The following is a 15606-nucleotide window of genomic DNA, read 5'->3' as shown; positions in this document are numbered from 1 at the left end:
AACGTTCAAAGATTTCCCAAAAATGTTGAAAACGTGGACATCAGAAGTTTCACTGTGAATATATATATATTTTTTCCCACATTTTCAATCTTTAAAATGAGTCAATTTTGACTCACAGGACAGGGTTAATTTGTCATGTGAGAAGTTGAGTGTAGGCTATTTTTTATTATATAAAGTTAAAATATATATATTTTAGTCGTTTTCTAATTCTCCAGGATTAAGGACTGTGTAGAGACCTGTAGGGGGCAGTAACCAGCACCTACTATGATGTTCTCCACGAGCTTGAAGCAGAGAGATTCCTCAGCATGGCCAGATGAACACACCTATTGTGTTTCCACTCCGTGTTCCTGCCACGCCTGCAGGATGACCTTCATACTTGTGGCAGTGGTTGGACAATCATCCAGTCAGAATGCAGAGCCACATGACACCCAACCAGCTGTGGGTGCTGGGTCACACACATCACCCAATTCCTGGAGCAGAAAACACAGAGCTACATGCAAATACAATGTGATTTGAACCAAAACACTGATTCTTGTGTTTTAAGAATATTAAAGGGCAATAAAAGTGAACAGAGAGTCAGAAGTCCCTCACTGGAAGACAATTTCTGACAAGAAAAACCTCCAGGAAGAAGTCAAAGGATGCTTTTCCTCACATTAAGAGTCGTCCTTACTGGAGCCGCTGAGAACTTGGACATTGCTGCGTAATTTCTACCGAGAAACTGTTCCAAACAAGAACATGAGTGTTGTTTTCAGAGCAGTTGTGGCCTGTGTTAGGACCATCTGAAAGACAACGTCACAACTGCAACAATGGAGCACTGATGCTGGAATCAGAGATTGAGGTTTTTCAACAGTGGAACTCCGTTTCAAATCATTGACCATCTCCCAAAAAACTTGCTTTTTTAAATCATAAACTATGGATATTTCTAATGGTATCTATGAAATATTAGCTCAGTATGTCAGATACTTTCTTAGAGGTTTTTCAGTGGACTGTAGACCCAGTTTCACTCATTTTTATTTTCTCACATTGAAATTTGAGGCTGTTTGAAGATGAATATCTCAAGAACAATTCTAGCCTAGCCATGCTATACCCATGTTTCTGACAGCACAAGGGTCTAGGGAAGCTCGACAGGGAGGAAGGCGGGCTAAAAGGTTGTCTATCAAATCCCTCTGCAGCAATTGGGTAGGTATACAACCAATCAATGCAACGAATAGGCTGACGTAGTTCCGAGAGTTCCGAGCACCGGCGGATTGTGGCTAAGTCCCATTAGCTTCCCAAACAGCGGAGCCGCGGAGCCAACTGGTATATTAAGGATTTGCCATATCCCGTCGGCAGAAGTCCAAATACGTCTTTCTTCTCAATGAAACACTTAAGTGCCATCCTTTGTTTATCTTTCAACTTGAATTTTAGCTTCAAATCTTTAAGGGCTGTGGCCAAAGCCGAGTCAAAAGATAACTGTTTATTGTGCGCCGGTTGTTTCTGTCAGAATCGTCGCGCCTCTGTCGTCACTTCGTTACGCCCGCCTTTTGACTCTACACTTCATGGTGATTGGTCCAGCCAGTTTTAGGAGAATCCAGCCTCGAGCCTTATGGAGGGTAACTAGACCCACCCTGGCAGAGAATTAAATTCGTTGCCGTGGGTTGTCTAGCACGGCTAGGCTAGAACAATTCTAGATAAAAGCCTGAAACCTTCACTTGTTTGTCTTGCTAACATCAGCAGATCAGATTGCTGTTCAATGCAGCAGTGGAAAAAAGTTTTAGATAGGCTCCAGCACCCCCCGCGACCCTCGTGAGGATAAAGCGGTGTATAGAGGATGAATGGATGGATGGATCAGAGAATCACTGAACCAGCTATGCATCCAGGGGCGTATTTAGTCATTTGGGGGCCCAAGGCAAATCCAGTCATTGGGGCCCTTGACATCCTCGTACTGCACTGACAAAAGTTTTATTCTCACCTCAACACGTCTTTAGTGTGGCAGCAGCAGCAGGTTCAGCCTGGATGAAGTTGTATGTTGCGTTTCTAAAAAAAAAAAAAAAAAGACACCACAAAAGATAACAAGATCAATTATGAGAACAAAAATTTTACCAGCATAATTTCAGCAAATTTACCTTTTGTCTTTCCGTCCTCCCTACTTTCTCTGTGATGGTTTTGTCTCCCTTCTGTCTTTGTGATGTTTTCTTCTCTCCCTCTTTCTTGCTCTCCCTTCTTTCTCTCTGATGTTTTTGTCTCCCTTTTTCCTTTCTCCCTTCTTTCTCTGTGATGATTTGCCTCTCTTTTTCCTTCTCTTTCTCTGTGATGGTTTTGCCTCTCTTTTTCCTTCTCTTTCTCTGTGATGGTTTTGTCTTCCTTTTTCTTTGTGATGTTTTCTTCTCTCCCTCTTTCTTGTTCTCCCTTCTTTCTCTGTGATGGTTTTGTCTCCTTTTTTCTTTGTGATGTTTTCTTCTCTCCCTCTTTCTTGCTCTCCCTTCTTTCTCTGTGATGTTTTTGTCTCCATTTTTCCTTCTCTTTCTCCCTTCTTTCTCTGATGTTTTTTTCCCTTTTTCCTTCTCTTTCTCCCTTCTTTCTCTGTGATAGTTTTGTCTCCTTTTTTCTTTGTGATGTTTTCTTCTCTCCCTCTTTCTTGCTCTCCCTTCTTTCTCTGTGATGTTTTTGTCTCCATTTTTCCTTCTCTTTCTCCCTTCTTTCTCTGATGTTCTTTTCTCCCTTTTTCCTTCTCTTTCTCCCTTCTTTCTCTGTGATAGTTTTGTCTCCTTTTTTCTTTGTGATGTTTTGTTCTTTCCCTCTTTCCTTCTCTTTCTCCCCTTTTCTCTGTGATGGTTTTGTGTCCCTTTTGTTTTCATATATTTCCCCATGTCCAGTGAATAATATTTTTCACTAAACAAAGATTTTGAATCAACTAAATATTGTGAAATGGAGGGGATAATTATCTAAGAACTATCTCAATACTATTGCTGTGATTGAAAATAACATTAATCAACATTTAATATAGTTTACCATCTCGACCGATTTAATACTCACATCTTCATGAAAAGAATCCCTTGCTTCACTCGCCACATCTCCTCAGCTGACACTGACAGCAGAGCTGCTACTGACAGCAGCATCTAGCTCTAGCTGTTGCAGAGAATCCCCACTCGGTGTCACCGTGAAAAAGGTTGATACCTTTGGTAGTTTTGATAAAAACTGTTTATTTTCTTCTCGCCTTCTTCTCTTCTCCGCTCCACTCAGACAACTCCGCTTCATCTTTCTCACTACTCACCCGCTCTCTCAAAACCGTGCCAACAAGTTTGTTTTGCTGCCGTCTTCCTGAACCAAGCCTGCACATGCGCAGTAACATGGAATAGTCCATTGCGCGAGACAGGAGGGGGGATAACGATCATGATAGTGATAGATCAACCATTTTTATTTATTTTTAAGCGTGCAAATTAAGACTAAAACAATAGTAATTGCTTCAAATAAAAAAAACACCTTTATTAATCAGCTTTCACGAGACGTTTGGGGGCCCCTGGAAATCTTGGGGCCCCAGGCAATTGCCTGTGTTTGCCTAATGGTAAGTCCGCCTCTGTATGCATCTAACTGGTTCCTGCAGCCCAGAGGGATCTGAGGAACGATTAAGCTGGTAATCGAGGAAATTCGCCCTGCTGCTCACTGCCTCCATCCAGACGTCTATCCCTCTACCACTGATAATTCATTTAACTGAGTAACCACTTTGAATGGTTTCATTAATTTACCAGTCACGTCTGTTAACGACAGCTTTCCTCTTAATGGATTTTGCAACGAAGACACTAAACAAGAAATTAGACCTGACTTCTGTGAAGCCGGATCTCAAGGACTTTAAGTTTGTGGGGGACTTCATGAACTTTTACTGAACCCTGCATGGAGAAATCTTCTTGACAGGGGTTCAGTCTGTGTCCAGTGTGCATACACTGGTGTCGTTGTAGGGTTCCTTGTTGGTTGGACGTTGGTCCAGACTGGTCAAAGCAGCACTGTTCACCATTGGCAGAGTGCTGACAAGTCTGAGACTTTTGTCCATTATTGATCCTCAGGGCCAGAGACCCCCTAATTAACTTATTCAGCTATCAGGGAATCACTGGACCAGCTCTCCATCCTACGGGTCTGGTTCTACTGCCCTCTGAGATCTAGCTCAGTGGGATGCTGCAGAACTGTTAAGCTGGTAGACAAGGAAAATTCGCCTAGCTATCTTACTGCCTTCATCCAGACGCCTATCCCTGCTTCCTCTGATAATTAATTTAACCGAGTAGCCACTTCAGTATACGTAGTTAAATTTAATCACCAGTCACGCCTGTTAATGGCAGCTTCTCCTCTTATGGATCTTGCACTTGGTAAGTTGCTAGGTTCAATTCAGAGGTTATGGACATATAGACAACCCCTAGGATATGTTTATACCTGGCCAACCTTGCCCCTATGATTAGGTAACCTTTCACAACCTCTACTATTGTTATGCACGCAATAATCTGTCTTTTTACATCCAGAGCTAGATGTATAAGAATTTATTCAGGGATAAAAATAGCACTTGCAATTTTTTTGTCTTTAATTGCAGAATAATGCTTTATTAAAATATATTTAGCAGGGCAAAAGGATAAGCCAATAAATCATCAGACAAATAATCAAACAGATAATATTCAAATCACTCATTCTAACTCCTAACTGGTATTATGCTTTCCTAAAAGAAGAGTAATAATCACCCAAAATATGTAATTTGGAGGGAGAGAGCAGTCAAGGTGTGGCCACACCCGGCTGCTCACCTGAGACCGGACAGGAACCCAGGGGGAAGCTGGAGAGAGCGTAGTCCAGATTTCAGATCTGCATGCATCCAGTTTTGCTGTTTGGCCAATAAAACCTTTGTTGTAATCCACTCTGGTGTTATTCCTTTGGAAATAATAGATCCAGTAATACTCCATCAATGCAGAAAGAGCAGCTCCTATAATCCATAATTCCATCAGAACAGTTATTCCTTTTGCAGACCAAGTTAATCCACTCATCCAAAGTCACGTGGCAATCCTCCCTTGTGCTCAGAACTCATGTCTGGATTGCAACAAGTGGCTACCCCACGACGACTCCCAACTTGCGTCTCGATCAGATGTAATTTATAGTGAACTGAACCTCTTGCATATGTAATGACTGCACCCTTAATTAACATAGCAATGATCTCATACTAAATTAATTTGAGCAATAGCTTCATTTCTACCCCCTCCCAACTCGCACACTTGTACCATGCACCGACCGCATGGACACTTCCACTTTTAAGGAACTGAAACTATCTATTCTGGACTGTCTAGACAGCCAGTCACCCATCTTCCAGACTTATAAAAATCCCCAATCTATTCTTTACGGTGAACACTTGACCCTAGTTCACTTAGCTCTTGACTTCTTATCTCAATACAAAGTTAAAAACCTCTTATTTTAACAGTAGTCAAAACTCATCCTAAAACATCTCAGTTTCAGAGTAATCAAAACTCTTAAAAGCATTCCCATTTCATAAAGCATAAGTTCCTCCTTTTAGTCAAATCTATCAAAAACATCAGTTTCCTATGGTAACCAAAAACATCACTTTTCACAGTGAGCTGCTCTTCTGACCTGGTTACTTCTTAAAACAAAGATTATCAAGACAACCTTTCAAAAATAATCAAACCCTCACTTTTTACGGTGAGACACACTTCTGATTTTTACACAGTTTCAACATTAAAGAATGTAAGAATAGACGCTTGGTTAGTTCAAACTCATTCATTAGGTTATGGCATAATTTGATCCTAAATCACAGGTTATAATATCACAATGTTCCCTTATTTAGCTGTTGTTCTGTCAGAGTCTCCCTTTTGTGGCTGATTCTGGGATCTCATATCTCCATGCTTCACAACATCCCCTTCTATGAGATCCCAGTCAGCCCCTATAAATGGCTGGTTTGGGATCCCATATCTCCATGCTTCACAACACCCCCTTCTTGGGATCCGGAAACAGACATTTCTTTCCTTTCCTTCTTTCTGATAAAAACCATGAACTTCGGGATAACACAGTGGTTGATTATTAGTTTAATTAAATGTTCAGCAGTGAGCAAGCATACAGGTAAGCCTGTTAATTTTGGCCTTTGTATTTCTTCTGGGGTGTCTCCCTTGCACCATATTCAGCTACGGGGAGTTCAGCACCCACAGGCGTTGTACCAATATCCGAAATCCTTCTGGTCAGTCCAAGTAAATCCTTCAGGTAGGAACCTTCAAAAAAGGTCTCCCAGTTGAGCGTGGTTACCCAGGTACAGCTCGCTGATACTCAGACAGCTCCCCAGCTCCACCTGGTTTCAACTTCTGCAGTCGCTTTTAATCCACTCTTTGAATGCAGGTTTCTGCTCCACTGCTTTTCTCTTGGATACATCCAGCATGGAAAAAACTGTATATCCTTCTTCACCCCTTTTCTGGAGCTCACCTTCAGTACCTTCACCCGACTGGGCATAGGATAATCCATGGAGTCAGCAGTCTCCTCCTTGCTGATCTCACTCTGCTCGGCCCGTCAGAGAGGCCCCGCCAGGCGACTCCTGCGTTCCTCTTTCCGCACTGTAACATCCTCATTTCCTTCTGACAAAAATTAATTCTTAGCATACTCCAGTTTCTTAAGAGCTGTGCCACTCCACAGCCCAGTTGTGGCTCTTCTCAAAACAACAACACCCTTCACCACTGCCACAGCGATGAAGGGTGGAAGATTCAGCGTGCTCATAGCCATTTTCCCGTTCCTGGTTCTCCTAATCTCGAACTGGCTTCAGCTGCTCCACGCCCTGGACTCCTTTTCTTCAACAGTACTCCATTACTGTCTCACTGTGAAAAGTGTCTCATTATCAGTCCTAAGCTCCTTAGGTAATCCCAAATTGCCGCACACTTGCTCTAGCATAGAGATTACACAACTTCCCTGAGCTTTCTTCACTGGACTGATAATCACATTCTGACACAGAATCTACAAGCACCAAAAGGTATCTCTCACCTTTCTTCTTTCCCCACTCACTTGGAACGGTGCTTCAGAGTGAGCACTCCTACCCGCTGTCTTCTGTGACCAGTGTTGTAATCCACACACCTCACAGTTCTGCACGACACGGCGTATTCCGGTCTTAGAAATCCAAAGACGGTGCCTCTCCAGCTCTCTCCGTGTTGGAGTGATGCCAGCATGCCCTGTACTCTCATGTACGGTCTGCACCCCCTCCTTCACGTACCCCACTGGGACCTCCTTTCCTCTTGGAGTCTCGTCCCACTTCTCAATCTCAACAAAGACGATTTTTCTCATTTGAACAAAGTGATCAACTTCATCATTCCCCTGCCAATGAGCTCCCTCTTGCCTATGAGCTCTCTGATGTTCCAATCACTGAGTCAGCTACCATGCTCTGCAGCCGGGGTGCCTGCAGCTGAAGTGGCCTACTCTATTTTTGGCCTTACTTCCCCATCTGCATCTGAGCTGTCCCCCATCTGTCTCTCTCGCTGACAGTTGTCAGTAACAGCCTTCTTCACCCCAGATCTCTCTTCTTTGGGGATCGCCGCCTCAACAAACTGTTCCATTCCGCTTGGAAAACAAATACACAAACACAGACAACGTCAGTGTTTCCTGCACCATTGAAGAACTGATGCCTTGCCTGAGATAGAGAGCACCCCAAATGACATCTGAAGACACATTCACTTGTTGGAATTTAACATTCAGTTTTCTGATTACGTCAGAATTCCTAATCTAACATACATCCCCTGATTAACCTGGACCAGAATTTTGTGTCAAAACGAATACAGGTTAGACTGAACGATAGCTGATAATGTGTCAACAGAATTCAACTGACCACAGCTGTTCAAAACAGTTTTGAAACAATTTTGCAGCCATATCCAAAATTATCCAATACATAATTGTGTACACTGTAACTGAGAACAGTCTACATACCTCACTGTGACACTGATTGAATGCTTTCTTTCTGGTGTGGATCTGCTGGTGTTGTTTCAGGGAACCCAAAGTTGAAAAAGTCTTCTTACACTTGTCACATCTGTATGGTCTCTCCCCAGTGTGGACACGTTGGTGAACTTTGAGGTTTGCAATGTAGCTGTAGCGTTTCCCACATTGGTCACAAATGTATGGTTTAACCCCAGTGTGGGTCACTTCATGAGCTTTTAACTGTGAGTACAATACAAATGGTTTACCACAGTGATCACATACGTAAACATCATGTCCAGTGTGGATGCGTTGGTGACATTTTAAGCTCTGTTGGTGCTTGAAAGTTTTTTCACAGGAGTCACAGTGGTACCGCTTTCTACCAGAATGGGGGCATTGATGGATCAACAACTGTTCATGTCGAGTAAAGGTTTTCACACACTGATCACAGTTGAATGGTTTAACTCCACTGTGAATGAGTTGATGACTTTTTAAGTTACTCCTCTGAGTAAAAGCCTTTCCACACTGATCACAGCTGAATGGTTTAACTCCACTGTGAATGAGTTGATGACTTGCGAGATCACTCTTCAGAGTAAAAGCCTTTCCACACTGATTACAGTTGAATGGTTTAACTCCACTGTGAATGAGTTGATGTCTTATTAAGTGACTCTTCTGAGTAAAAGCCTTTCCACACTGATTGCAGTTGAATGGTTTAACTCCACTGTGAATGAGTTGATGGGTTTTTAAGTTACTCTTGTGAGTAAAAGCCTTTCCACACTGATCACAGCTGAATGGTTTAACTCCACTGTGAATGAGTCGATGGCTTGTTAAAGTACTCTTCTTAGTAAAAGCCTTTCCACACTGATCACAGTTGAATAGTTTAACTCCACTGTGAATGAGTTGATGGGTTTTTAAGTTACTCTTGTCAGTAAAAGCCTTTCCACACTGATCACAGTTGAATGGTTTAACTCCACTGTGAATGAGTTGATGGCTTTTTAAGTGACTCTTCTGAGTAAAAGCCTTTCCACACTGATCACAACTGAATGGTTTGTCCACAGTGTGAATACGTTTGTGAATTCTTAGCTTTTTTGCTGTGATAAAAGTCTTGCCACATTGCTCACAACTCAGTGATTCATCTCTTTTTGCTGTTGCCGAACCATCCTTATCCTCCTCAGAGGTCCCACATCTCACTCCATTGCTGTGTTTACATTTCTGTAGCAAAAGACAAAGATAAAAACAGAGGCAGTGATGGAAGAGCAATCATGAAAAAATTTAACCTAAAAGTCTCAATTCCATGTAGTTGGACATGAGGCTGAAACAAGATCAAGAATCTGCAGACATGCTAGCAGCTTTGTCATTAGAAACCTAGAAATGTGTCAACAGCACATTCACAATGTCAACAAAACTATTTTCACAGGCTGATAGTTTTCAGCTTTCTGCATGGTAGTTTTAGAATATTGGGTAGTAAAATCTGTCGATCACCGTGAAAAGCAAAGTAGAGCTGGGACTGATGGGATTGTACCACCAAGATCTCTTGATCCCCAGCCTTACCGTTCAAGCGTTCACCATCAAACAACAAAAGCAACAAAACAGTAAAACAGCTAAAGGAATAACAACGATTAAAGGAAAGGTTTAAAAAATGTAAAAAAGCAAAGTAAAACAATTACAAGCAAAACAAAAGCCATTTAAAGAAAAATCAAACAAAACACAAGATATTCGGACATCGGCAGCTATCTTGGTCATTTAGTCAGACGTAGTAAAAGTTTTTAATAAACGGCCACCGATGTAATCAGGTAGAGGACTTTTCTTTGGCCTGCACTGTTTGAGACACCAGATTACATTGCCCACATCAAGAAAGGGATTCTGTGGAGAGGCTGACATGAGACAGTTTTTAGTCTCAGCATGTTTAGCTCTAAAATCATGGGAGTCAAACCTGACATAAAAACTGTTTAGACTTTGAGCCAGCTCTCAATCAGAATTATAACCACTGAGCTGAACTCTCACATTGACACATTAATTAGTCCCAGTGATCAGATTCATGCCATCCCAGACTGAACTGAAGTTGTTCATTTTGAGCTGAGACTGAAGTTTGTCTTTGTATTTCCTTCTGTCTGTTATACAGATTTAGTGCATTTCCTTCTCTGAAGACTGTTTTCTTTCTGTACAGTAGGTATTTAAGTTTCTTAGAAAGCCATTGCTTAGTGTTTGGATATAGTTTAACAGTTTTTTCAGGAATAACACTGGTTTCACAGTCTGTGGCCCATCTGCTCACAACATCAGTCGGTTCATCAATATCAGCTGAGGACTCCTTAAACACATCCCAGTCAGTAACCTCCAGACATCCCTGCAGAGTGTGACAAACTTTCACTCTGATGTTCTGCACTTTGCCTTGCTTCAGTACAGTGGTAGACAGGGATAAGGAGGATGCAGTTGTGGTCAGAGGAACCCAGAGGAGAAGCACCTTTCACATTGTAACAGATCAAAGATTTTGTCTCATCTCGTGGGACATGTGATGTACTGATGGAAGTCTCTCAGTGTGTGTTTTAGTGTGCAGTGGTCTCTGGATGACCTGATGGATAAGCCCACAGGCATTTATTTCACTGGCCTTTGGATGGATATAGATAAGTTTCACAAATATCTGGGGAAATTTCTGAAGCAGATATGGAGGGCACAGTGAAGCAGAAAGCAGTTCTCAGTCAGTAGTGTACAGTTTCTCCAGGACAGTGTCAGATTTGCACCAGCGCTGTCCTTGTCCATTTGGAAGACCCATTTGTGCCCAAGCTTTCATTTGCTGGCTGATGTTGCTTCAATATCTCCACATAATGTTCTATCCTCTTGATGCCATCTATTTTGTGAAGTGCACCATTCCCACCTGCAGCAAAAACACTCCCACAACATGGTGCTGCCACCCCCAAGCTTCACAGTTGGGGTGGTGTACTCAGGCCATCCTCAGCCAGCATCTTCACAAGGTCGTTTGCTTTTGTTCTGGGCTTGATGAGCACATTTCCCTCCAAAACAATCCTAACCTTAACCAATCTCCATCTTGAGCAGTAGGATGGCTTGACATTCCCATGGTGTTGATCTGTGCATGTAATTGTTTGGACAGATAAACATCAAACCACAGCAATCTGGAAATTGCACCCAAGGATGAACCACCTGCGGAGGCCCACAAATGTCTTCCTGATGTCTTGGCTGATTTCTTTAGATTTTCTAATGTCGTCACACGAGGAAGCAGTGTGTTTGAGGTGTGCCTGAAAATACATCTTAATCTATCAAAAGCTTTCAAAGTCAGGACATCATCATCTTGAAGGCATAGCAATCTTAGTGTATGCAAACTTCTGATTGTAGAATAGAATGACTTTATTGATCCACGAAGAGAAATTCAATTGTTTGGTCTTGTAGTGACTATGAAAACTAGAAGAGTCAGAGGTAAAAAAAAACAGGGCTCTATGGGAGGCCCCTTGAGAAATAAATCATACTTGCTTTTACATTCACCATCAAACTCTCACACATACCTTTGTATAGTCTCTTACATTCACTATCTAACCCTCTTACATTCACTATCAAACTCTCTCACATTTACTATCAAACTCTCTTACAATTACTATCATACTGTTACACATACACTAGTATACTCTCTTACATTCACTATCAAACTCTCTCACATTTACCATCAAACTCTCTTACATTCACTATCTAACCCTCTTACATTTACTATCTAAACCCTCTCACATTTACTATCAAACTCTCTTACAATTACTATCATACTGTTACACATACACTAGTATACTCTCTTACATTTACTATCAAGCTCGCTTTAATATAATTGAAAAGGAAGTTAGTTTGATAAAACAGGAAGTCTGAATTCGCTTTCTCACATGGGTTTGCGACCCTCAACACAAAACCTGCATCCACTCAAAGCACTGCTAGCTGGCTAAATTGGAGTTACAAGGAGCACTTTCTTTGTTAGAACATTAGAAAGATGAACATGATATTTGTACTTATTTACCTTCTTTTTCAAGGTCAGTTATTGTTTGTGGAAGTAAATGGCAATGAGGAGGACATTGCTGTTTTTTTCACGGATACACTGAGGTGCGTTCAGAGGATTGTGCAGGAAATTGACAGTGGTGGACATGACGGCATGATTTTGGAAAGGCTATTTGGTGAGCTTCATGGTTATGCACGGACAATTTCTTTCTTTCTCTCAATTAGCCAGCAGTTAGGAGGTGACAGTCAAAGACATTTACGTGTTCTGGAGACACTGTATACATGTTTTTGTTCCATTTTAAATTCATATGAAAACTCAAGACCAGCTGAAATGAGACAAAGGGATATTTTTACTTCAAGAGTCCCACCAACAATCAGAACTGGCCATCCTGGTCGACCTCAATACAATATATTGCATGGACAGATTACCTACTGTTTGTCTCTTGGAATGAGTTGGCAAAGAATAGCTGTATGCTTTGGAATCAGTAGGAGGACACTGTACAGCCATAGACAGCAGCTTCAAATTGGACCACTGGCCTACACAGCAATGTCTGAGGAGGCCTTGACCGACATTGTTAACAGGATCCTTCAAACCACACCAAATGCAGGAGAAAGGTATGTGCTGGGAAGCCTTCGGTCACGCAACATCAGAATACAGCGCAGGCGTGTGAGACGTTGCTTGCAACACCTTGACCCCATTGGATGGGCCTTCCGTCGTCGTCATGCAATCCGCCGAAGAATTTACAATGTTCTCACTCCCAATCAATTATGGTGAGTAAGCCTATCTTGTAATATTGTATTAGACGTGGTTCTTTTGTCAGTAGCCATTTTATATTTAGTATTTTAAATGTCCTATATAATTATAATTTCATAATTATGTAGATTTATTAATACACATATATACATACAGTATATTTAAATTGCTAATTCATTTTTACTTTGATTACAGATGTAAAGGAACACAGTATTACTGTAAAATGCAGCTAGAATATTAATTTACCTGAAGTAGTCTTCCTAAAGGATCAATAAAATCAATTTAATCTAATCGAATCCAATCTTTACAGTAATGTTTAAGGTAAAGCTTTAAAGAAGCCATGGAAGAAACACTCAAATGGTTTACTTAAGTACAAGTATTTACTGTGTACCAGAGGGTAAAAATACTTAATAAATGGTTTAAGTCGAACTTTCATTTTTAAGTGCATATGCATTATCAAATTATACCAAAATTGCCTAAAGTAAAAATACACATAATGCAGAGGATAATATACGATTCTAATCTTAAGAGGACATCTACACATCTTTTAATTCTTTAGGTTACAAACTTCTGCAGTGAAGCAGACCAATATGAAAACAATACATAGGTGTACAAAATCATTTAGTGACAGGTGCCCATTATTCTTGAACTGTGATTTCTAGGCTAAAGACCTATACTGAAGTTCACATTTTTTTCCCTGTACTGCATAATATTGATGTAAAACAACTAAAATCACACCTAAAACCTTTGACATTGACTCAGCCGTAAGTATGCACAGTTGCCATTTTGTTCCTGAGGCCACAAAATTAAAGAACTAAGCTCATCATAACTTCATAATACTGAAGATGCCTACAGGACATTAAGCAGTGTTCCATGAATTTCAATTGTATCAATATGAATCTGAAAAGTTAAAACTGTCAGCATACTAAATGAGGAAACAAGTACATAACCTGTCTCCAAAACGTAATGGGTACAAGAAAAATAGCACAAAATGTAATAAATGCATGAAGCAAAAGTACCTCACAATTGTTAACAGAGTACTTGAGTTTGTATGGACAGGTCAGGAAATCACTAAATGCAATGGTATTCATTATATGGAGGTCCAAACTTAAGGGTTATGAAGGCAGGTTGCAGGGCATCACTTGGCTAAATATAGTAGTAATTGTCTTTTATTCTCCCCACAGGCATATAGATGGAAACCATAAACTGGTGAGGTGGAGAATGGTTTTTCATGGATGCGTTGATGGACTTTAGTCGAACCAACATATATTTGCAGTGCCTCAACAACAACAGGGCATCAAGTGTACTGCAACTGTTCCGCACTGGTGTACAGAGCTTTGGCCTTCCCTTGAGAGTACGCTGTGACCACGGCATGGAGAACACAGGAGTTGCCCGATATATGCTGGAGAGAAGGGGGGTAAATAGAGGCAGTGTCATAACTGGACGCAGTGTCCACAGTCAGAGGATAGAACGACTGTGGGCAGAGCTAAACCGAGTTGTCTCCTTCCACTTCAGTAATCTCTTCACCTTCATGGAAAATGAGGGTATACTGGATTCTACAGATGAACTCCATATGTTTTGACTACACTATATCTACTTGCCAAGAGTTCAGAGGGCAGCTGCAGAATTCAGAAGTCAGTGGAACAATCATGGATTATCCACACAGGGAGGACAAACACCTCTTCAGCTGTGGCAGAGAGGGGTTCTTAACAGTGCCGGTGCTAGTGCAATGCAGGACAGTTTTGCTGGAAATGATACCTTGGAAATCAGTGAAGACACCCTTCTACAGTTAAACAATGTAGTTGTTCCTGTTAATGACTTTATTGTAAATGAAACTGTCACGAACAGAGTTAACGAAGCCATAGACCCACTGAATGATGATGGAAACCATGGCATACAATTATTTTTAGGCCTGGTGAATTTTCTTAGTGAACAGTAGAAAAGCTGCCTAACAGCTCAAACTCCATGGGTTGTTTTGTAACAAATAGTTAATGGCTGCATTTATACAGTGCTTTAATGTGAAATGCCAAAACAAAACAGTTTGCCTCACAACCACAAATCTGATATATAATCAACACTGTTGATCAAAAATGAGTGACAGAAAAAAGGTACAAAAATTTAAAAACAAATTTCAGCTAATCCCTGTAAAAGATCACATCCTTAACAATATTTTTCCCCCCAAACTGTTTTTCCTCTGCAAACACCTAATCAAAGAGGGGAAAGAAAACGAAAATAGCAGTTCATATGTTCATACATTCTAACTGAAACATCCTGAGCACTGCATTGTGGTAGGAACACACAATCTTCAAAAGTTATTCTCTACCAAAACCCTGTGTGTTACTCAATGCAAAGTCCATACTCTCCCTGAAATCCTCGTATGTGTCCAGTAGTGGCAACTTAAGGCAGTTAATGCAGGTGTTTGCCATAGGCAAATGGCGTCCAGGGCTGATGGACTGATCATGCAGGAAATCAACTGATGGCAGTGGGGAGAATCCAACTGGAGGGATGACACTTGCACCCATCGCAAAAGCTAGGATTTTACCTAGTGCTGAGGGACCCACTTGCTCTAACACAAAAAAAGCAAGCAAACATCAAAAAGAAGAATAAGTATGTTCCACATTACACCATTAAGTTAAAAGTGCAATGCAAAAAGCAAAAGAAATAGATCATACTAAGAGAGAAAGGAAAATTATAGATGGAAGTAAGTAAACGGAGGAGTGAGAAAAGAAACATTAACAGAACTACAAAGATATCTAAAAATTCAAAAAGGTATATCATGTAAGGACAGTCAATTCCACAGAAACAGGCTGTAAAAGAAAAAAAAAAAGTAAAATACAAAACAAAACAAAAAAAACAAGAATACAGAGAAGTAAAGAACATCTAGCAGGAGTATTTACCTTCTACATCCTGCAGGTAATCCCTCCAAAATGCCACAATACGTTCCTCTGCCATTCTCTTGTTGCTTC

At 40.9% G+C, this 15606-nt stretch overlaps 1 protein-coding gene across 21 annotated transcripts in view; it reads right to left on the bottom strand.

The window, feature by feature from the left end:
* Nucleotides 1-15606, bottom strand: part of LOC110972485 (zinc finger protein OZF-like) — a 657596-nt gene that overhangs the window by 217494 nt on the left and 424496 nt on the right. For 17 of the 21 annotated variants that reach the window (XM_051942972.1, XM_051942973.1, XM_051942974.1 and 14 more), the window contains one exon: nt 7915-9111. In XM_051942972.1, the coding sequence (XP_051798932.1) occupies nt 7915-9111 (1197 nt within the window). Of the gene's footprint in view, nt 1-263; nt 471-1951; nt 2017-4516; nt 7552-7914; nt 9112-15606 lie in introns of those variants that run through there. The other 4 variants (XM_051942982.1, XM_051942985.1, XM_051942981.1 and 1 more) reach the window with 2 other exon arrangements.

The sequence above is a fragment of the Acanthochromis polyacanthus genome, chromosome 22 (assembly GCF_021347895.1).
Source record: "Acanthochromis polyacanthus isolate Apoly-LR-REF ecotype Palm Island chromosome 22, KAUST_Apoly_ChrSc, whole genome shotgun sequence".
Lineage (NCBI taxonomy): Eukaryota > Metazoa > Chordata > Actinopteri > Pomacentridae > Acanthochromis > Acanthochromis polyacanthus.
Note: the sequence above shows the minus strand (reverse complement) of the source record. Positions and strands in the feature narration are given on the sequence as shown.